This window comes from Choloepus didactylus, chromosome 12 (genome assembly GCF_015220235.1).
Source record: "Choloepus didactylus isolate mChoDid1 chromosome 12, mChoDid1.pri, whole genome shotgun sequence".
Classification (NCBI taxonomy): domain Eukaryota; kingdom Metazoa; phylum Chordata; class Mammalia; order Pilosa; family Megalonychidae; genus Choloepus; species Choloepus didactylus.
The window spans coordinates 60,344,711-60,368,956 of record NC_051318.1 but is presented as its reverse complement, the minus strand read 5'-3'; the positions used below and the strand labels follow the sequence as shown (position 1 = coordinate 60,368,956).

The 24,246-nt window shown below is 36.2% G+C and overlaps 1 protein-coding gene across 1 annotated transcript; it reads right to left on the bottom strand.

The window, feature by feature from the left end:
* Positions 1-1,043: 1,043 nt before the first annotated feature.
* FBXL3 (F-box and leucine rich repeat protein 3) lies at positions 1,044-23,821 on the bottom strand. The gene is given in 9 exon segments (XM_037800442.1): positions 1,044-3,117; positions 3,120-3,308; positions 3,311-3,382; positions 3,385-3,421; positions 3,423-3,676; positions 7,478-7,649; positions 9,388-9,510; positions 12,240-12,588; positions 23,475-23,821. Coding segments are annotated over 9 exon segments (1,308 nt in total). The 5' UTR covers positions 23,501-23,821; the 3' UTR covers positions 1,044-3,031.
* Between the last annotated feature and the right edge of the window lie 425 nt (positions 23,822-24,246).

Genomic DNA, 24,246 nt, shown 5'->3' with positions numbered 1-24,246 from the left:
AAAAACTAAATTTTTAGCATATTATAAAAAGAACAATGTTCCAAAAACAAAAACACACATGCTTTCCCTGTTCACAGCCAAAAAGTATGTGGGGCTGGCCTGAGTTTATCTCCAGCATCTTCTTCAATTTTATTGTCCCTTTATTGTCCAAGTAACTTCCTGCTCCTCAAACGTTCCTTTCTACATCTTCTTCTCCCCTATTTAAAACAAGGTAGCATATTAAAAAATTTATCTTTTTTTTGGATTGATTATTCTAAGGATAAGCTCTTACTCCTCTATGGAATAAAAGACTATGTCCTTTTATAAAGGAAAGTTGGGTGTCAACAAGCAGGTAGGATTTTCCCTGGCTGCTTGTAACATTAAAACCAGCCCCACAGATAAAATGGGGTTGGATCTGTGCAAAGATTATTCCCAGCTATGGTAAATAGCCTTTTAAAAGGCACAGTTTGGACCTGAGTCTTCGTCACACAACCAATCCCTCTCTTCTATCATTAACCTTTTCCATAAATACAAAAAAAAAAAAAAAAAAAAAAAAAATTCTGCTTAGAATGAAGTAATTGACTTTTAAATATGCATTTTTTTTTTTTTCTAATAATGTTGTCAAAATAGGCCCAGATTCCCAAGATACTGAAGTTATTTTCCGGAAGCTCTTAAGATAGGAGATGAAAACAGTTGCAATCGTTTAAAACTATTCTAAAGTTGGATTACATCAAGACATTCTCCTAAACAGGCTAGCGGGGTTCAAGGGCCCTTTAAGGGCTCAGAATTCTATTTCTAAATGATGGAATTTACTAAGTTCTCATTCTGAAAGCAGAAAGAATCTACTACTAACAATTTTAATTTTAATATAACCACTTTCTTTATAACATTAAAGAAAAATTTGTTTCATGGTCAATTTTAAAAATTTTATCATTTTAAGCATCAGTCAAAGCTTATTTTAAGGATATCCATATCCTAATTTTATATCTTCAGTCTACCATAAACAATGTTAATATTAAACATTATCCATCAAATATGAATCTGAAAAAAAAAAACCCATAGTGTGTAAGTTTTACTAGTTTTAAAGTCAAATAAGTATATATGTTTGGGTAGCTTTTAAAAACTGGAATAATACAACAGCATTAGTAACTATCTTTATTCTCAATTTAATAAAAGCATTTAATATACTTTACAGTATAAACAAATTAAGTGCTAAGCATTTTGCTTATAAAGTGACGTAAAGTATTTTAAGCATTATATAATTCAATTTGTACAAAAAGTAAATTTCTAAATAAAGCTATGGTTAGTATAACTGATTATGTACTGCCATGTCCATTTTCCAAAGCTATTCAAGGAAAAAAAACTTCATCCACTAACACAGGTATTTCTTGCATAATCAGTACTTTTTTACTGTTTAGTAGGAGGGGAAAATATTACAATAATTGCTTTTTAATTTTCAAGTCTGGGTCATCTGTCTCATTTACATATGCTGCAGGATTGAATCTTCTCACTTTGAAAAGCCACAAAATATGCAGAAACTCACCTTTTGCATTATGCTTAGAAAGGTAATAATTTGAAAAACAGATCAGATCTGTAAGACTGTTAGCTTTCCCAACTGCTAAACACTTCTAAAGTGAAAGAGAGCCATTTCAGGCATTAATGTATTCCTTTGGGGTAACCACTTCTAATTTCCTTAGGAGGTTAATAGCTGCTAGCATTAGTGTCCAGAATCAAAGTTTATATAATATCTAAAAAAAACCTAAACATAGCCCAAAATGTAATATTTTTACAGATGCTATAATTCATGGATTACCTTTTTAATATGAAAATAATATAAAACACTAATTTAAATAATATATCAGTTTAACCAAATTAATCACAAAGCTGCAGACATTTTTCTATGGTAACTTCCCAGTCTGCTGAGCAATATTTACTCAAAAATATGATTATGAACTTAAATATATCCTCTTTTAAATTTACTACTGTTTATGCTGAACTGTACAGTGGTGTTCCTTTTATTTTTTTAAAATTCTACTTACATAACTAAAAGCTCCAAAAGAGAGAAATGAACCATCACTAAAATTCACTGGAGACTAATATTCTTTCATAGAAACAATTTATAAACATTTTAAAGTTCTACTTTTAATTATCCAAACCCCCTAATTTGGCTTTTTAAATATAGATAAGCTTTTCATTTAGATTACTGTATAACCTCAAAACTAATTTAAATAAAAATAAACAAAACCAAGGAGAACTGGTAAAGCATTCCTTACTTTACATACAAAAACCTCAAGTGCCACATACATAATAACATATCACAGAAAAGAATTTATATGGTTGAGAAGATTAAAGAGTAAACAAACATTTATACAGAGCTAAACTGCCCCCCTTCTGTTTATTTTCTTAATTTGATCTTGGCTCTGTATATTATCCTTATATAATAACCACTGTGTGACATTTCTTAGTTTTCTAAGTGTTTCAATTGATTATATATACTTATTCTTCTTCAAAGAGCTTTGTAACATTTGAGAACTTCAACCAGTCTTTTCATTAGCTACAATATATCCTAAATTTTGTCACAAAATGCTCACTTTTCTGAGCTATATTTAATCACCTTATAACAGGTGTAATGCATATCTGAAGACCCTAAAATGTCAAATTTACATTTTTAAAAAATGCATAGACAACATAATATTTTGGAAAACCTATTAGTACTACTCACTTCTTATATATTATAATACATAGGTTTTGGTTTCCTTCAGATTTTAAAATGCCTTAGGTCTTATAACTGATTATTACTTTCACATCTGAACCATTTTTATTTTAATCTTCTGAGATTTGAATGCTTATTATGCTAAAGAAACACAAGGGATTTTTCTGACCAAAACTGATCCATGAAGTCTTCCAGTTACCAATCTTTATATACACACTGTAGATAAATTTCTGTGCCACAAAATAGAATTACATCAGAACTACAGCACATGAACTTTTATTATAATACAATATGCTTAAGTTAAGGTGCTATTCATCATGTCCTACATCATGCGGTGGTTTACCAGTGGGCATCCATTGCTGGGAACCACACCCTAACCAGATGCTTGGACACTTCCCAATGAATCTGCTCCAAACGGTACTTTGGTCAGGAATTAGTACTTCTTCCGATTATAGATAATTGAGACAAGAGCGGCCACCCACATCTTCACAAAACTCAACAAAGGCACTACATGAAACTTCACATTCCCCTAGTCCAATAGCTGACAGATTTTTGCAACGTTCTGCAATGCGAATTAACTCTTCATCAAGTGGCCGTAATCCATTAGCACACACACTAGTTCAACCAGTCTGGGGGCACGTCCTTCCACACGGCCAAGCACATCTTTGCTCACTGATCGTCCGAAGTAAGATGGGTGGCAGGTAGTTCATAACGAAAGAATGGATCAAAATTCCTCTTCATATAAAAAAAAATACATCACTAAGTTCACTTTGGGTGAATGTCTGATGAAAGCATCCCAGCTGCTCTTCTGAATAGTATGGAAGTGTGTCTGTCCAGGATTCTCACTTACTACATCAATGCGCAAATGTTCTAAACGAACATGTTTTTCAGAAGACAAAGCAAGTAGCAACTCATCACTTAATAAGTGGTAATTCAAGGCCAGTTCTCGTAAGCCATGACATTGATCAGCCACACAAAGGATACCTTGGAAGAAGGAGGAAAAAAAACCAAAACGGAGTATTTACAAGTTTTTATAAAAGTTTATCACTTGTTCAAAAACTCAACCAAGTACATACCCCACAATAAAATTTTACCTTATTTTTTTACCACAAAATTATACAACTTAAAATTTAGTTACACAGTTAGATCAGCAGAAGGCAACAAACATTTAAAATCTGTTGCTAATTTTGTCTATGAGAACATGAAACCAATTCCAAGTTGATACCTTAAAAACAAATGAAGCTAAATTAACTCAGAAAAATTGTAAAATAATGTCATCTTAAAAGTATACCATGACTACAACTTCTCTAATAAAAAAGATTCAGCTAAAAAAAATACATATATATACACACACACTATCGCTAAGATTTACCAGTAATGCATACTGATATATTTTTAAGAACTATTAATAACATTAAATTTAAGCAGAGAAAATTACATGTGCAACAGAGGGCCAAACGAGATGTTTTGAAATTTAAAAATAATCCTAATACAAAGAAATAAAACAAGGTATAGCCATATAAAAACATGACTTACGTAACTAAAACAACTGCAAAATAAAAAGGACAAGATAAAAAAATGAGCAAGAGAGTAAATCACTAACAGTATATAATAATCGTTACCAAACTTCTAAGGAAAAGAATATCAAGATGTTACAGAATGAATCAGTCAAACATAACCACCCAATTCATAATAATGGAAATACATACAACTTCTGAAGTCCTATCACACCCAGAAAGCAGTTCCTTAAATGGTTTCCTATACTTAGGGCACCAGGCTTCAAAACTGCATGATACTATTAACCTAGCAGAAACTGATTTTTACACAGGTCATTATTTGTTCTCCAAAGTAACCTAGTATAAGAACTTGCCTCAAAGAGGCACCTTACATTCCCTACTAAATGACTCACTCAATTGCTTTCTTCTGGTATTCAAAAGCAGGAACAGAACAACAAAACACATATTATTATCATTACTATTTACTGTACAATTGCGATATAACCAAGTACAACACCATATGTTATCTCATAAATAATTTTTAAAATCTTGAAATGTAGATATTATTTCTATTTTGAAGTTGAAGCAGCTAAAGGTACCAAACTGGAGTTCAAATATAGGCTCTGTGCCATAGGCAGTTCAATGTAAAGGCTCTGGAGTTCCAGACAGATTAGCTGGGGGGCCGGAGACATCAAATGTAGAAGATACATACAGAAAGTTACTGAAAGCCACAGGTAAGACTCCCCAAAGTTTACAGAGTAAACAAAAAACACCCAGTATAGGCAAAAACACCTCCACTGGGAGTAATATAAAGAGGAACCAGTAAAGGTAACACTAAGAACAGAGAAGATAGAGGAATATCGAGAGTATTATTATATCAAAGAGTCACTAGAGTCAAATAGTGCCCAGAGGTCCAATAATAGATAATCATAACAACTATAAGAAATAGAGAAAAAGTTCAATAAAATGTTCAGTGAAGAAAACAGAAAATAACCCATAATTACAATATATAGAGAGAAACTGTGCAAACATGAAAAAATGGATAGAAAGGAAATATGCAAATGTGTTAACTTTTAAGTTAATATCTTCTGTGGTTATATTCTTCATGTAAAAAGTATTACAGGTGCTCTTTCTCTTTCCCAGAACTAGTCCAAAAGCCATTAGGTGGGACCAAGCAAACTTATACTATATTATCAGAATTGATGCATACATTTAAAAAAATAAATGAACATGGGATGTACCTTGATAAAGGTAACAGTGAGCTCACAGTCTCACAGGGAAACCAGAAACCCAGAGACTCCCAGACAGTGTAATAAGTGCTACAAGTTACATTCAGAGTGCTATGGAAAGTCAAGGGTGGAGTATCTAAACCAGAAATAAAGAGCAAGGATAAGAACAACTAACACTTGAGTTGAATTTTGAAGGCTGGGCTAGAGTAAGCTAGATGAAGAAATTTAAGGAAAAAAAAAAAGATGGGGGGCACTTTCCATAGGGTACAGGGTACTCCTGTCCACACACAAAGGTACAACCAAAGAGCTGTAGTTCCACAGGGCTCAGGTAAAAGCTGCCTGTGAGTACTAAACAACAAGATTAAACAGACAGGTGGAGGTCAGGATACAAAGGACTTTGTACACTCTGAAGCTTCGAAATATGGACCGTATTCTCACTGTAAACCTGTAACTAGATAGTATAATGTGATCAAGGCCACATAGGAAACAACTGGCAAAAGCCCATTATTCTTAACTTCTATTTTATAATATCTTTAATAACAATCTAGGAGTGGCAGAGGGAGCAAGGAAAACACGAAACTACATCTACCATTCTCATCACTAAGCCCCTCCTTATAAGAATAGACATGGGAGAATGAGAAGATAATTTCCATCCAAGAGGGAATCATTTCCTAAGGGGAAGACCAGGCTTTAAGTTATGGGAAGGTGGGAAGTGTTCTGTAAAGAGATCAAGAATTTAACATTGTCCCTTAAAGAACAAGTCCTCCAAATAACACAGCTAAAGGAGTGGATGTTGGCAACAGTGGGAGGAATGAGTCAGGAGTGAGGCAGCAGAGAACAATATAAAGTGCAGTTTTATGCTTACTTTTCAATACAAACCACTGGCAATTTAAATAATCTGAAACTGAATAATGTAGTAATGGTTAGAAAATTCTGTATCAGAGAAGTTGGAACGGGCTTTTATAATGCTATTCCCCCATTTAATGGGTTCTTTGCTCCCAAATTCAACTTGGGAAAGCATCTTGAGGAATGTTAACTATAACTCTTCTCCCTCTAAATAGGAAGAAGAAAGGTAATTAATTGCTTTGACTCAAGACTTAACATTGTAGCTCAACTACAACTAGAGAAAATTCTATTTTATCTAAGTGGGCAACTCAGACTTCATATTGTCCTTTTATTCTTTTTAAAGAAAAAATTATTCATTTTCTAGCACTTGCTACACAGCTTGCCGAATAAGATGATTTAAAAATAAGCTGAATGCTGAGGAATCATGGGCTGGGATGGATGTGGGCAGGATGGCAGAGACCTTGGTGCAACAAATTGGAGGACAAGATGAAGAATCTATCCATTACTGGAGTCCTAGGCAAAGATTCACAGGGACTTAATCTGGGCTGCCATGGGGACCTTGTCAGATAAGCATGTTGGAGTAATATCTGTTTTAGTCCAGTCAACAATTAAGCTAACGTCTGTCCCCACTGATATTCCTGTGATATATCTAGAATCAGATAATGTGACCATTATGATCCAGAAACAGGATGGCATCACAATGGCAGTGCTCCAAATAGCCTCTTGACACCTTGTATCAATTCTCCAGCTTGTCACAGGGACTCAATCGTACCTATATTAATTATCTTATAGAACTATTAAAGCTCCAATAGTTAGGCCATTCTTTAAATGTGCATTCAGCATTTTTCTATTTATTTTTAGAGTAAGCTGCTTTTTGGCACTCTATGGATTGACCTATCAAAATATTAGTAAGAAAGGATCATGTTTTGAGGCAGCAGGTCCAGGTCACTTTGTATATAGAATTTAGTTATCTTCAATAAATCTGGTTAGAGAGGGAAAAAAAAAAAGCTGAAAGTGAGTATCTAGGCTAGGATTACTATGGAATTTATGCTAATGCTATTATTTTATATGAAGAATATTTTTTTGCAAAAGCAATGAAACAATCTTATTAACACATCTTCAGGGTTAATGATAATAGTTTTTCTTAATTGGGTGAACATACCAATACATTTTATAAAAATATGTTAAGTATCTTGTAAAAAAACACAACATACCTGCAGGAGAGACATGAGGACAGCTGCTCATTTTTAAAAGTCTGAGTGTATCACTGTTGTTGGCCACAAGTACTTTGAGGGATGGATCATCTACTGGGGTATCATCTATCTTAAGTGAGGACAGGGACTTGGAGTTCACAAATACAACCGTCAGTGCAGAGATAAAATGAGACTGAAAAGTGAAAAAAATTAAAATATTTCAATTTTTACAAATAAGAATTAGAGGTTCCCATACAATATCTGACAGGGTTCATCTGTACGCTAATGATACAGTTCATAACTTTTAGGGTGTAGTGTACTTTCATCCTGTTGTTAAGAGGATGGTAAAAAGAGGTGGCTGTGGAAGACAGGGAATTCAAGCCTCAAAATGAGTGTCCCTAAATCACAGCAATCACTGGTAAGTGAAAAGGGGAATTCAGAAACCTGAGATGAGACTACCTACTTGGGCACTTCCCTTCAGCCTATCTAGCAGCCCTACTCTAATGCTTTATAACACTGAACCACATTCTTTTTTGATTTGGTATGTAATAACCATTAAAATAGTAATGACTATTAGCATAATTATTAAAAATTATTATAGCAGCAATCAACTCAAAAGCTATGACTCATTTGGAAAAATGGAAACTTATAAAATTTGATTTTTAAGCTGCCAAAACCATATTTAAATAAAATCCCAAACTTTAAAACTCCTTAAAATGTTAAATTATCTACAATATTTCAAAGCCTTCTATTTTATTTTAATGTATTTTGTTCACAAATAAACCAATTAGCATCATTCAATTTATCAAATACATATGAGTATCTGCTAGACACAGAGTCTAACCTAAGTTCAGGAACCACTGTAGTGTAAGAGAAATTAAAACATGGGCAAAGTATGCTACTTTGAATCAAAGCTGAGATTAGAAGCCATAATCAATGGGCAAAGAATCCAGGAGAGTAAGGGGAAAGAGGTCAACAGATACAACACATTCCTCTAAATAACCAATTCCCACTTGAGCTTAAGGAATTCTCCGCAGCAGTGAGAAGGAATGAAGGTAGGCTAATAGCCACGACAGACAGTACAAGGAAACACTGTCTTCTTGGTCACATTCCCTAACTAACTTTTTCCTTACTGTGATTAACTGGTTAACTATTTAAATTTTGACATCTTTCTTCTAATATTTTCTTATCAAACAAGATTTTTTTTTATCTTGTGCAATCACATTTCTTCATTAGCAGGTTCGTATCTTTATTACTGCCTTCTTTTTCCCATTTCCTCTCATTAAATTCTGGTAAATTAAATCTCTTGTTCTCTTCAGGTCTCTCAGGATTTCCAAGAGATAGCAACACCCTATTTCAGTCTTATACAAGAGCTATTATTAAAAAAGGGGGAAAAAAAAGTATAAATATCCTAGACCAGTTTAATAAGGAAGGCAGTAGCTGTAACTGCATCAATAGTTCCCAAAGACAAAACTGTATTACTAAATAAGTACTGTACTAGAACTAGATATGTGCAATGGCAACCATTAGTAATTAAAAAAAAAAAAAAAAAAAAGGAAATACCTGCTCTCACTGGTCCTCTCTATTTTTCTTTGACTCTAATTTTACCAAACTCCTCTAAAGGTCTAAAAAGGAACATTTGTGTTTCTCTTTTTTCTAATTTTCTTGTTCCCCAGTTTTACTTACTAGTTTCTTTTAGCACTTTCTATAGAATCTTCTGTAAATTCACCCCTTAACTTTATCAAAAAGAAGCCTCAGATGATAAAAAGAAAAGCTTTTTCAAAATCCTATTTCTTAATATTGTAAGTAGTACTTATTTTCCATCATATATACTACTTCTCTTATACTCCTGTTGTCCATATAAGAAATAACTGGTTCGCGTTTCATTTGGAGTTCTCAGTAACAGCTAATAAAACAAAACCAGTAGATACCTTTGGTAAATCCATAAAGCTTGGCCGAGCAGTTGAAATAAGTCCAAGGGTTTTTAAAGAGCAATTCACAAGTTGCGATAATATATCACATGCTGCTTCAGCTGATTCTTTGCTGCTGTCCACCTTAGAAAAGAAAACATCATTTATCACATGCATATATTTACATTTCTCTGTGCATATCTTAATTTTACAAGGCAAGAAACATAGGTATTAGTTTACTGCATTACAATTGAGAGTTAATATTTATTCTTTTAATCATCCACCTTCATATACAACTTTTAGCCCTGGGGTGAGTCCCCCTGAATAAGTATAAGGCAAATTGTCAAGACTGTTAGCCTTCATTATAAAATATATACTTAACATTGAAAGAACTTGGCTTTTAAGTTGATATAAGTTGATTTGTTTCAAACTGTGTAACCAAATGGAATAAATGAAATTATAATCATCTTTGAAAAATAAGTGTATACTTGGCAGTGGGTCGAGTACTATATATTAATATTTATGTAAATAATATATGTAAATACATGTTTCCAAGGAACCAGAAACTGAATTAGCATTTTAGCAGATATTCAAGTGAATCAAGCCAGGGATTCAACATTAATGTTATTAATGGAAAGGTAAGTGTTAAGTAAAATGAGGGTCTCCAACCAGTCAAGCATGAAAATCTGAACCAAATAACCGTAAGAGATAGCTCCTCCCACACACTTTTTCTGTATACATTTCCTGGAGGAAGTATAATATGGACAAAAAACCCAGGGTAAACTCAAAAGACATAAGAAAGTGCTTCTCCTTCAAAAAGGAAATTGTTCCCTGGGCTACAGAGCATCTTAAATCAGAATAGTTAAAAATAGTATCATTACTCTTAACTTGCAGGTCTGTGTATATTACCCTAACCCAAAACTGTTCTGAAGAGCAGGCTGTAAAACTAAAGTGTAGGATTTATGTTACAGTCTCAGAACTGTTCTATTATCCTTTAAGTTTCTCTACACCATGGTTCTCAAAGTGTGGTCCCTAGAACAGCAGTATTAACATCACCTGGGAACTTGTTACAAATGCAAATTCTGATGCCCAACTCAGACCATCTGAATCATAAACTGGGGTGGGGCCCAGCAATTTTCAACTTAAGAAGCCCTGCAGGTGATTCTGATGCACATAAAATTTAAGAACCATTGTTCTACTCTAAAACTGACTACAACCTTTTTGGGTCTATTGTCAGCAATAAATTAAAACACAAATATTATCAGGATGGCCCAGGAGAACCCTGCGAGGTGACTATTTTTGTAAATCAGAAATTATTTCCAACAGTAAAATAAACAATTCTTAATAGAAATGTTTAAACTTATTGGACAAATGATTTTGTGAGGGTTATAAAAGTTGGATACACCTGAATTGTATCACAGAGCTGTAAAATAAAACTGATCCAGCTAATCCACTAGATGGAATTGGTCTTTAAGACCTATCAGATGAATCCATTATATGCCTCTTTTTATAGAACTTGCCATTAGAACACTCTTAACTCAAAAATGAATGAAACCAAAAGGAAGGCTCTTCAAAATTTCTTCATTGTTGGGAGGGGAGAGATGCATTCCTGGAATTTTGTATATGATCCCCCAACCATTTCCCCCACCCTCATCCCCAGTTAGGCTTGCCAGATAGCATACAGGACATCCAATTAAATTTGAATTTCAGATAAAACAACAAAATACTCTATAGTAATAGGTAAGTCCCAAATATTGCAAAGGACATATTTATACCAAAAAAGTATTCACTGGTTATCAGAAATTCAAATTTAACTAGGGGTCTTGTATTTTTATTTGCAAAACCTGGCACAACCCTACTCCCAGGAGCCTAAGTGCTTTTGTGCATTTTTCTGGGAAGAGGGCCACAATATACCCAATCATTCCCATTACCAGGTCCCTCCTCCTCCTTGCTCACATATGGAGGATGTGGGAGAATAAGCAGGTAATCTCCAAGAGGGACTGACATTTGGGGGAAAGGCAGGCTTTAGTTATGGCAAGGATCTCTGGGTTAAAAACCATTGCTCTACCTAGGCTTAACTTGGCCTGCTTAGCAACTGTTACACATAGGTAAATTCATGCATTGTTACTTTTCAACAATAATAATCAGCTGTTTGCTACCAAAAAATGCCCACATTTCTACATGTCATTGTTCTTTCTCAAAACAAAACATTACAAGTTTCTGTATTAATACACTGCACATACAAACCACTGTGATTTCCTAAACAATTCTGGACATCTTAAAAAGCCATGCCACTTCATTTATCTTATTCATATTCTTATCCTCGCATGATTTCTAACATGTCCCTTCACACAATGAAAATAAACAAACAGTTCTCTTTGGCATTCTTCCATGTACCTTTCTTTCTCTCTAATATATATTATCTACATCTTTTACATAGTTTCTTTCTATATGTCCTTTTAATTTGAAGACCTCGTATCATAAAACCATCAATAAGCAACTCAGTCTCTATTAGCTAGAAACAATTACTATATATTTTACTCAAACATAAGTCTCCCCATTTAAAATATTTATTGTCTATTTTTTCACTCAAATCTGTTCACAATAATTCAATGTAACTGATTTATGCTTATTTGGTGGCTGCATCTATTCTTTTAAGAAATTATTAATAATTACATTAAAATAGAATTATTTAGTGCCATTAAATATCAGAGTTATTTAGTACAGCTTCTAAGGTACACTGTAATTCTAAATCTTTAAGCACTTTCCCTAAAAAGGCAAATATTTTAATGACATGAGTGGATGTATTGGCTTAGGACACAAAAGCCACTAAAAAATGCTTTATTTTTTAAAAGAAGTATTTAAAATATTACCTTGAAGCTGACATATTGTAGATGATTTGAATGTCTTTTAATAATCTGTTTGATCAGCTCTGGATGTGTAGCTTTCAAATAAGATGTAGCTGGCTGATTCAGTTCAAATTCAAAACATCTCCACAAGTCAGGCATGTGAAATACCTGGTTCCAGTTCCGGCAAACTTGAGAAGCATGAGCCCGATCAAGAAGAGGCAAGTATTTAAATATGTGGAGAATAATATCTTGAAGTAGATTACCCCAGTCACAGATCTGAGAATGTTCATTTGCAGTCCTCAGTTTCTTGGATTTCTCTGCAGTACCTTCTTCTGATGAATTTTGGCCACTATCTCCTCCTCCTCGTTTCATCCTATTAAAAAAAAAAAATGCATCATTTTTTTTCCCATTCTACTTACCTTTTGAACACAAATAAATCCAAACTAAGTCATCTTTCTGCCACTGAGATGTGCATATGTCTGTTTATATGTACAAACACAGACATGCAACAAGAACTGGACCAGTAATTCAAGAATATCAAAACAAAATATAATGAAAAATCCTAATGGAGGGAGACCAACTGTGGTTTTATACATTCTATACATTTTTTGAGAGGTGATTTTAAATACTTAATACCATACTCTACAACTTGGGGGGAAAGTTTATTTTGATTTTGAAACTAAACCAAGAATTTGTATTTCAAAAGCTGTAGTAGAATACAAAAGGGAACCTACAATAACACTTTCTAAAAGTTCTTTAAAAAGTCATCTAAGAGGGCTCCATCCTCCCACAGAAACTTTTAACAACCAGCAAGAACTGGCAAAAACATGTTTCTCAAAGCCCTAGAAAACAGTTAAAGGACTGCAGTAACATGGTTAGTGCCAAATCAAGAAAAGATCATTTGAAAGCGGTAGGATCTCCTGGTGCCCTGGCTGGCCCCTCCCCCACGGAGTTCATACAGAGCCAACACACAGTCCTAGTGCAGATCGCAGGTCCCAGTTCCAACGGGAGTAATTAACCTTCATGCACATGCTGGGAGCATGTATGTCTGGCCCAATCTCTCTGCTGATGACCTGAGGGACTGACTCTCAATTCCAGAACTTGCCCAGCATGAAGAAAGTGGCTCACTGAGCTCTTCTCTACAGAATGCCCACAGTATTTCTGTAGGACAATGCTATGGGCCACCTGGGGCAAGGGGCTGCTGCATGAGACATATAGTGCAGTGCTCAGGATCATGAGGAAACTATTTCCTAGGGAAGAGGGGCATCCAAAATCCTTTAAATAGGGGGAATTCCTAAGATAAGAGGCAGGTACAGAAAGGACAGGGTGGGCCTCTACATTCTGATCTCAAGTTATTCTCCAAACTAAACATATGCAAGTCTTGAAGGAGAACACTAGCACAGGAAATCTGGGAAAGGTGCCCCCGTCCCTTTTTGAGTGCTCCTGGGATTTAAGGACAGCTCTGTCATAACCCTAGCTGGATGCAAGCTTAAGGAACAGACACCTCTAAGTCTAAATTCCAGCCACAACACATTAAAATATCAAGACGTTCAGGTTTCAACAAAAGGTCACAAAACATACAAAGAAACAGGAAGACAAGGTCAAAGCAGGGAATATTAAAGCACTAGAAACCATCAATGAGGAGAACCAGATCTGGGACATAGAGACAAATACTTTTTAAAAAAAAAAAAAATCCCCTAAATATGTTCAAAGAACTAAAAGAAATCAGGAAAATGATAGATGAACACAAAAAGAATATCAATAGATGGAAATCACAAAAAGGAACCAAACAGAGCCAAGGACCACAGTAACAGAAATTTAAAATTCCCTAGAGGGATTCAATAGCAGATGGAAGCTGGTAGAAGAAAGAAGCAGAGAACTTGAACATAAGGAAACTGAAATAATCCAGCCGAAGAGCAGAGAAAGAATGAAAAAAAGTGAACAGACCTGAGGAATCTGTGGGGCACTATCAAGCATACCAACATACACCTTGTGGGACCCCAAGAAGTAGAAAGAGGAGAGAAAGGGGCAGAGAGACTACTGAAAGAAATGACTGAAAACTTCTCAAATGTAACAAAAGACAGGAATATACAAATCCAAGACACTCAATGAACTTCAAACAGTATTAACCTAAATAGACCCATGTTGCAGCATATTATAAACAAACTATCAATTCCAAAGATAATGAGAGAAAATCCTGAAAGCAGAATAAGCAGAACTGGAAATGAAAAGGGAATCAGATACATAACAAAAGATCAACTATACAGAAAAAGAGGCTGCAATAAAGGAAAGAGAGACAAAAACCAAAGGACAAAATGGCTGAAGTAAGTACTGCCTTTATGGTTAACACTGAATGTTAATGGATTCAACTCCCAATCAAAGACACAGACTGGCAAAATGGATTTAAAAAGCATGATCCAACTATATGTTGTTTACAAAAGACTTACCTCAGACCCACAGACATAAATAGGTTAAAAGTGAAAGGTTGGGAAAAGATAGTAACCAATAAAAGAGCTGGTGAAGCTATACAAATATCATGCAAAACAGACTTTAAGTCAAAAGCTGTTACAAAAGACAAAGTATGATTCATCTATATTGTCCACCTGAGACCCACCTTAGAACCAAAGACACAAATAGATTGAAAGTGAAAGGCAGATGAAAAGAAAAAGAGAACCTGAATACTATGACAAATGAACTAGACCTAACAGACACACACAGAACACTGCACATGAATCATTCTCCAGGACAGATCACATGCTGGGTCAAAAAACAAAATCTCAATAAATATAGAAAGGTTGAAATTATACAATGCATCTTCTCTGACCAAAATGGAATGAAGCTGGAAATCAGTAACCAAAGGAGAACTGGAAAATCCAAAAAGATAGAGAAGGTAAATAACACACTCTTAAACAATCAGGGGGTAAAAGAAATTGCAAGAGAAATCAGTAAATATCTTGAGATGAAAGAAAATGAGAACACAACATATCAAAACTTACAGGATGCCATGAAGGCAGTGCTGAGAGGGAAATTTATAGCCCTAAATGCTTACATTACAAAAGAACAAAGAGCTAAAATAAAAAACCTAACTGCACACTGGAGAACTACAAAAAGAAGAGCAAACTAATCCCAAGGCAAGCAAGAGAAAAGAAATAGCAAAGATTAGAGCAGAAATAAATGAAATTTAGAATAGTATCAATAAAACCAAAAGTTGTTTCTTTGAAAACATCAATAAAATTGGCAAAGCTAGATAGACAAGGAAGAAAAGAGAAAAGATGGAAAAAATAAAATCAGAAGTGAGAGGGGGGACATTACTACCGACCCCACAGAAATAAAAAGGCTCCTAAGAGGATATCATGAACAACTGTATGCCAACAAATCAGACAATCTAAATGAAATGGACAAATTTCTAGAAATACACAAACTACACTGACTCTAGAAGAAACAGAAGACCTTAACAGGCCAATCACAAGTAAAGAGATTGAATCACTCACCAAACACCTCCCAACAAAGAAAAGCCCAAGACCAGATGGCTTCACAGTTGAATTCTACCATCATTCCAAGAAGACTTAACTCCAATCCTGCTCAAACTCTTCCAAAAAAAATTGAAGAGGAGGGAACACTACCTAACTCATTCCATGAGGCCATCACCACCCTAATACCAAAGCCAGATAAAGATACTACAAAAAAACTACAGACCAATTTCTCTAATGAATGTAAACAATAAATCCTCAACAAAATACTTGCAAATCAAACCCAGCAGCACATTACAAGAATGTGAGTTCTAATCCTGGTATGCAAGGGGTGGTTCACCATAAGAATATCAATTAATGTAACACACCATATTAACAAAACAAAGGGGAAAAAACACATGGTTATCTCCATTGATGGAGAAAAGGCATTTGACAAAACACAGCATCCTTTCTTGATAAAAACACTTCAAAAAGTAGGTACAGAAGGAAACTAAAACACTAAAAACACTTCAAAAAGTAGGATAGAAGGAAACTACCTCAAACATGATAAAGGGAATATATAAAAAAACAACAGCTAACCTCATACTCAATGGTGAAAGATGAAAGCATTCCCTCTAAGATCTGGAACAAGACAAGGATGCCACTGTCACCAATATTATTCAACATTATACTGAAAGTTCTAGCTAGAGCAATTAGGCAAGAGAAAGAACTAAAAAATATCCAAATTAGATCAAAAGAAGTAAAACTTTCACTATTTGCAGATAACATGACCCTATATATAGAAAATCCTGAAAAATCCACTACAACAAAGCTACTAGAGTTAATAAACGAATTCAGCAAAGTGGCTGGGGAGAAAATCAACATGCAAATACCAAATGGGTTTCTATACACTAGTAAAGAGCAACCAGAGGAGGAAATCAAGGGAAAAAATCCATCTACAATAGCAACTAAAAGAATCAAGTATCTAGGAATAAAGTTAACCAAGGATGTAAAGGATTTATACACAGAAAACTACAAAGCATTGCTAAAAGAAATCTAAGACTTAAATAAATGGAAGGACATACCACATTCATGGATTGGAAGACCAAATATCATTAAAATGTCAATTCCACCTACTTGGATCCCTAACCGAGACTCTATAAAAGTTTACTCTTCAGAAACTTAAATCCTCCAGAGAACTCCTATGCCAGCTAAGTCCCAAAACCCAGAGGCAACGGCCTTTTCAAGAACATCAATTAGATGTGTCCCTTTTTCCCCATAATGTCAGCATCCCTTGTCAACATGAACAAGTTAGGGTGGCCACTGCCTAGACATCCCTGAAGATTGGGAAAGTGATTAAACTAGAGGAAGGAGTAGCAACAAACAAGATGGAATTGAACAAAGGATTATGAATACTGAGTCTCTCTATATAATTTTCTTCTTAGTTGCTAGAGTATTAGAATAGCTAGAAGGAGAGAAATGAAATGGTGGAACTGTAACCCAAAGCGTCCTTTGAAATTTGTTCTATAGCTACTTGTTAAATTGTAATCTGAAAGTCATCACCTTTTTCTATATATGCTATATTTCACAATAAGGAAATAACTGAAACTATGGTACTGTAACTCATATAACATTTTTGAAAATTTCCTAGATAACTACCTGTTAAATCATACTTTGAAAGATACTACCTTTTTGCATGTATGTTGTATTTCACAATAAGGAAATAACTGAGACTGTGGAACTGTAACCCATAGCATTCTTTGAAATTTTCTAACTACTTGTGGAATTGCACTTGGAAAGTTATCACTTTTATGTATATTATATGATTAAAAATATGATTAAAAAAGAAAGGGGACTCAAAAAGAGGAGGTGGGGGAAAACAAGACTAACTCTGCCTACATGATCACTTTTCTCAATAAATATTTCTTTTTGACTTAAAAAAAGTCAATTCTACTCAAAATGAATTACAGATTCAATAAATACCAATCAAAATTCCAAGAGCCTACTTTGCAAAAATGAAAAAGCAATTATCAAATGTATTTGGAATGGTAAGAGGCCCCAAACAGCCAAAAATACCTTGAAAAAGAACAAGTTTGGAGGACTCACACTTCCTGACTTTAAAGCATATTACAAAGCTACAATGGTCAAACAGCATGGTTATCAGCACAAGGATAGATATAGTGACCAATGGACTCGAACTGAGAGTTCAGAAATCGACCCTCACATCTATGGCCAATTGATTTTTGACAGCATTGCTAAATCCACTCAACCGGGACAGAATAGTCTCTTCAGCAAATGTTACTGGAAAGAAATGGATATCCATAAGCAAAAGAATGAAGGAGAACCCCTATCACACACTATATATAAGAACTATCAAAAAATGGATCAAAGACCTAAATATAAGAAACAGGACTACACAACTCCTAGAAGAAAATATAAGCAAGCATCTTCAGAATCTTGTTTTAGGCAATGGTTTCTCAGACTTTACACGCAAAGTACAAGCAACAAAAGAAATAATGGATAAATGGGACCTCCTCAAAATTAAAAACTTTTGTGCCTCAAAGGATTTTCTCAAGAAAGTGAAAAGGCAACCTACCCAATGGAAGAAAATACTTGGAAACCACATATTCAATATAAAGAAATCCTACAACTCAACAATAAAAAGACAAACAACCCAAATAAGAAATGGGCAAAAGACATGAAAAGACATTTTTCCAAAGAGGATATATAAAAGGTTAAAAAGCACATGAAAAGATGCTCAACATTACTAGTTATTAGGGAAATGCAAGTCAAAATCACAAGGAGGTATTATTTCACATCCAATAGAAAGGCTAATATTTAAAAAAGAGAAAACTACAAGTGTTGGAGAGGACATGGAGAAACTGGACCACTTATTCACTGCTGGTGGGAAAGTAAAATGGTGTAACTGCTGTGAAAAGACAGTTTGGCAATTCCTCAGAAAGCTAAGTACAGAATTGCTACATGATGTGGCAATCCTGCTACTAGGTATATACTCAGAAGAATTGAAAGTAGAGACTCAACAGATATTTGTAAATCTATGTTCACAGCAGCATTATTCCCACTTGCCAAAAGATGGAAGCAACCCAATTTTCCATTAACCAATGAATGGATAAACAAAATGTGGCACATACATATGATGGAATATTATTCATCTGTAAAAAGTTAGTATCTAGGATATAGATTACCATGAGATAGATTGGGTTTGGTGAATGGGAGTTTATGCTTGATTTGTAAAGAATTACTGTTTGGGTTGACTAAAAAGGTTTGGAAATGGATGTTGGTGATGGTAGCACAATATTGTGAATGTCATTAAGAGCACCATATTATGTAGCTGAATGTGGTTAAAAGGGGAAACGTTAGGTCGTACAGGTTACTAGAGTAAAAATTAAAAGATAAAACATAGGACAGTATAACAGTGAACCCTATTTAGACAATGGACTATGGACTACAGGTATATGAATGTTCTTTCATGGATTATAATAAATTATAATAATTATAATTTATTATATAATAATAATAATTATAATAATTATAATAATTATAATAAATTATAATAAATTATAATAAATCCATGGATTATAATAAATGTACAAGACTAATACAAGGTGTTAATAATAGGGTGGTATATGGGAAAAATACACCTAACGTAAACTATAGATGATAGTATTAGTATTTTAATAGTCATTCATCGATTGTAACAATAACTACCGTTAAAAAAAAAGTACAATTATAAAAAAAGTGCTATCAACAATTGTAACAGAAGTTCCACACCAACACAAGGTGTTGGTGGTGAGGCAGTGTATGGGAATCCTGCATTTTAAGTATGATTCTTCTGTTAACCCACAACTTCTATTTAAAAAAAAAAAAAGAGTCCAAAATTAACATTAAAGTGCTGAAACAGTAAAAATAGACAAAAAATGATCCTATTTTAGTTTTAAAACATGGTATGTGGTGGGGGGAGGGAGGGAGGGGGAAGGAGAGAAAGGTTTTTATAAGAGAAAAACACAGTGGAAATAGCTTCACCAAATTATTAAAGTAACTAAGAGTGGGTAGTAGGATTACAGGTGATTTTTTTTGTCAATATGCTTTTCCTTTCTATATTTTACACATTTCTTTTAATGTCAATGTATTATTTTGTAATAAGATAAAAAAAATCTTGTTTTGATTTGTTTGTTGGAAAGAATACATGGCAGGCTCTGAATTAAATGGGGTAACTACAGACCACTCATTAGTACCCCAAATAGTTTAGACCCTGAAACACTTCAGTCTCTAGAAAGTTAATCTACTCTTAGTGGTTTGGACCTAGACTTAGGATCATAGCCTTTCGAAAGAATGGCTTGTAGTTCTGTGCGGGTTTGGATATATTCTGTCCCCAGAAAAGCCATATTCTTTAATGCAATCTTGTGGGGGCAGACTGATAAGTCTGTTGATTAGGGTCGAATCTGATTGAATTATTTCCATGGAGGTGTAGATCCTGCCCATTCGGGGTGGGACTTAATTAAATCACTGGAGTCCTTTAAAGGGAGCTCACACAGAGAGCAGAGAGGACAAAACACCCCAAGAGAAGCTAACAGCACCATTTTGGGGACGGCTATTGAAAGCTGACATTTAGAGATGCTTGGAATTGCGAACAGAAGGAAGTTTGGAGATGCTAAGCTAAGAGATGAAGCCCAGAGTGTGTCTCAGGGAAGCTAAGAGAGGTCTTAGAGAGAAACATTCTGGGAGAACAAGCGTGGACGCACAGGAGCTGGGAGAGAGAAGCTAAGACAGACACCCAGAGACATTCTGGAGAAAGCCATTTTGAAACACAACCCAGGAGCAAAGGACCAACAGATGCCAGCCATGTGCCTTCCCAGTTGACACAGGTGTTCTGGATGTCATCGGCCATTCTTCGAAGGTATCATATGTTGCTGCCTCAGTTTGGACACTTTTATGGCCTTAGAACTTTAAATTTGTACCCGAATAAATCCCCTTTATAAAAGCCAATCCACTTCTGGTATTTTGTATAATGGCAGCATTAGCAAACCAGAACATAGTTCCAACTCCCTTCTTCTGGCACATCACAATACGAAAATTTCTCTCTGGTTTCTGGGTGGAAGGAAGGATGTGCATATGCACAACTGCAAACCAAGTATGTCTCTCCAGTAGCCAGCAAAACCCATGGAAGAGGATTGGCAGCTGGGGAATACAGACAGAATGGCAGAGGCATCTGACCTCCATGCCATGAAAATGAGTCCAGGAGGTCTTAGCACATGTGCAATAAACTGCCTATTCCTTCTTGCTCCTACTTCCAAGTATCTGAGTTAGCAATAATGTCCCACCAAAGGTTGAGATTATACTGTCTTATGACCCATTTTTCTGCTATAACTTATTTTAAAGTCTTACTTTAATTTTAGCATATAAAATTTGGGTCAAAGAACTAAGGGTTTGCTACTCATAAGCTTATAATTTCTCCTCTGACTACCTAAAACTACTCAGAATTTTGAGATACAGAGATTCACAACAGAATACAGCAATCTTTACAATTTCTACTCCTGATTATAGAATACTGACTCCCTGTTTCTGGAGAAAAGACTTCTGAAACCAGAATTATTCAATTAAAAGCTGAAATTATTAGTTTTACTTGAGAATATGAACATAAAAGCAAAAATAAAATGATACTGATGTAGAGGTGATGATAGTACAACACTGTGAATACTGTGAATGTAATCAGTGTCACAGAATTGTATACTTGAAAGTGGTTAAAATGGGAACTTTTAAGCCATATACGTTTTACTACAATGAAAATTTTTGAAAACAATAAATGGTACACTTTAAATGTGTGAATTGTACTGCAGGTGAACTATCTTTCCATAAAGCAGTTTTAAAAAAATAAAAGAAAATAAATAAAATAACTTTATTCACACAATTATGTTTGCTAAAACTTTGCTGATCCTAACAATAGACACTTTTAGTTTATTTTAGCCCTGTTTTAAACAAAGTATATTTCAATACCTTTCCATGTTGGGTAGAGGGGGAATTGACAAATAATAAAAGCAAGTATTCAACACTAAAGTACAGTATTTCTTTGGCCTAGATTTAAAAAGATTATATGTTTTGAATAGCTGAACAGAACTCTATTGTCATATGTAACAAAACTATAATATGTCATATTAACCTAGATTTAAAAAGCACATCTACAAATGTAAAGCCAAATGCAGATAAAAAATAGTCTATTATCCTCATTTATGCATGAAAATAACAGGACTGGGCACTTAATAATTTTTAAATGTCAGTTTTTCATTAAAAAATTTATACTGCTTTCAAAAGTATTTTAGTAAATCTATTTGCACATGAAACTCTGCTGTACAGAAAGTTAAACAATTCAAAGCATCCACCAGTCTGTAAATCATTTATGTCAACAGACTTATCTCCTACTTTTAGTCAAAGTGAAAACACCTTTTATATTTGAACAGAAAGAGGGGGGAGGACAGAGTTGGACAATAAACCAATGAGACTTTCTAGAGCAACAAAATTAGGCCTCTGCAGAGCTGCTTCAGCAGTTTAATTTAAAACTGTAACCTTTCCAGGCCCCAAATAATAAATGCAACTTAGGCCCTTGAGAACGTCTAATGAGGGAAGAAATGATATTATTGGGAAGTGCATCCCCCTAAAAAACACCTAAGACTAATTGAGTAGCACAGGAAGTTACTGAATTATAACATTTCCACAAACTCCGAAAAGAGTAGTCAACCTATCATTAAAAACAGGCTTTTGCTCATCAGAGAACACACTGCTGTCTCTCATTTTATTAGGTACTTTTACATATGCTAGGCATGTAATAATTTTTAAAGCCCTTTGCATTTAGCTCTGGAAAGTTAAATGCCTGTTTTTGTATCACATTTCCTTTCCATTTATGTTTTGCTTTGACTAATATCAAAATGAATATGCCTTCTTTGACTGGCATACAAGGATAAAAAGAGTGGAAAGCGAATGAACTCTCAGAACTGGATGGCAGGGAAATGTGAAAATACCTAGTGATCATATGTAGACGACTGGGGAGCTGGTGGCATTTTTGTAAACATTCCACGAATAGCAGAAACTAACTTTTTTAAAAGTTAAAAAAAAAGGTTCTAATTAAAAGACGAGCTACTCGACTGGACATCAACAACAAAATAATTAAAACCTCTTGCAACTCTTAGCTCGGAGAAGCAGGCCAGTCATTTCATGGGCTGCTTTCCTGACTACTGTCTGCAATCGCACCTAAAAAGGCTGCTTATCCCTTGAGTCGACCAAGTTTTTCACTTGGCTTACGCGGCGGGGGCGTCCCTACCTCCCTCCGTCACCTCCACGGATTGGCTTTCCCCGACACATCTCCTGCGCTCTACCCTCTAGTTTGTTTTGACATCCTAAATGCCTCTAATTTCTCAAGCTACAAGCACTGGCGTAGCCAACGCCGGGAACGGACTCGCGGGACGCAAACTCACGGTGCCTGTCACCAAACCCTGCCAAGCCGGGCAATAGATGCGGCGAGCCCCGAGGGCCGCGGCGTCGCGGGGAGGGATGCACGCGGCCGCCGCACAGACACCACGCCTTGTTGACATGTTTTGAAGCAGGCACGGAGGGGAAACGCCCCCAAACAGGCTCCAAGGTCTGGGCGCCGCAGCCTGCGCTGCGCCCGGGGCTTTCAAGGGGCGGCCCCCGCAAGCCAGGCACCCGCGACCCCTGCCCGCCAAGAAACGGCCGGCAGACCTCCCCACCCCGGCCCAGTCGTCGCAGCGGCGCTCCGGCCCTGCTCCTCCGCCGTTACCTGCTGCCGGGGGCGGCTTCCCCCATACACCACCCCGGGCTCCGGGGACGGCGGCGGCTGGTCCCGCGGCTCTCACATGAGGCCCCCCGGAACCCCCGCTTCGCGCTCCCGCCGCCGCGGCCCCCCGCGCTCCGCCCGCATCCGAGGCGCTGGTCCCCCGGCGGGTGCCAACACGGCTCCACCTTTGTGGCTCTGGCTACCCAGGAGAAGCCTTCCTTTTCAGTCCCACGCTGTGCGCGGCCCCCTTCCGGGACGTTCCGTTACTACGACAGACTCCCTCAGCGAGCTGCGGCCGCCGCGTAGTTTCCCTGCTTCTCGGCCCAGACACGAAGTTCAAAATGGCGCTTGCGGCTCGCGGCCGCGCGCCTTCCCGGCGCGTCTACGCCTGAGTGGGGAGGGTGCGCGCCTGTGGAGGGCGGGAGAGGACGAGAGAAGGGCCGCGCCCACGCGGGAGCGCGCGCAGCCAGAGCAAATCGTGCTGCCCCGAGCAGCTGCGGGCTTCCGGCTTTAGGTTCCAGAGGGAGAGGCCGCCGCCTTCCTCCCTCAGACGTGGCTCCTACTTTTAGGAGATTTTTTCAAATCTTGCTGAAACAGGAAAGTTTTGGGAGGTGGGGCAGAAAGAAGAAAGGAGTTTCTCTCGAGTGTGCTGTAACTCCGCAGCTCTGCAGAAGGATAACCAGGAGCTATTGACAGCTGACATACCTTCACGGGGCGATGAGCCGGCGCTCGGGATGGCCACGCCTTGCGCCTCATAACCTAAGGGATTAAAAAT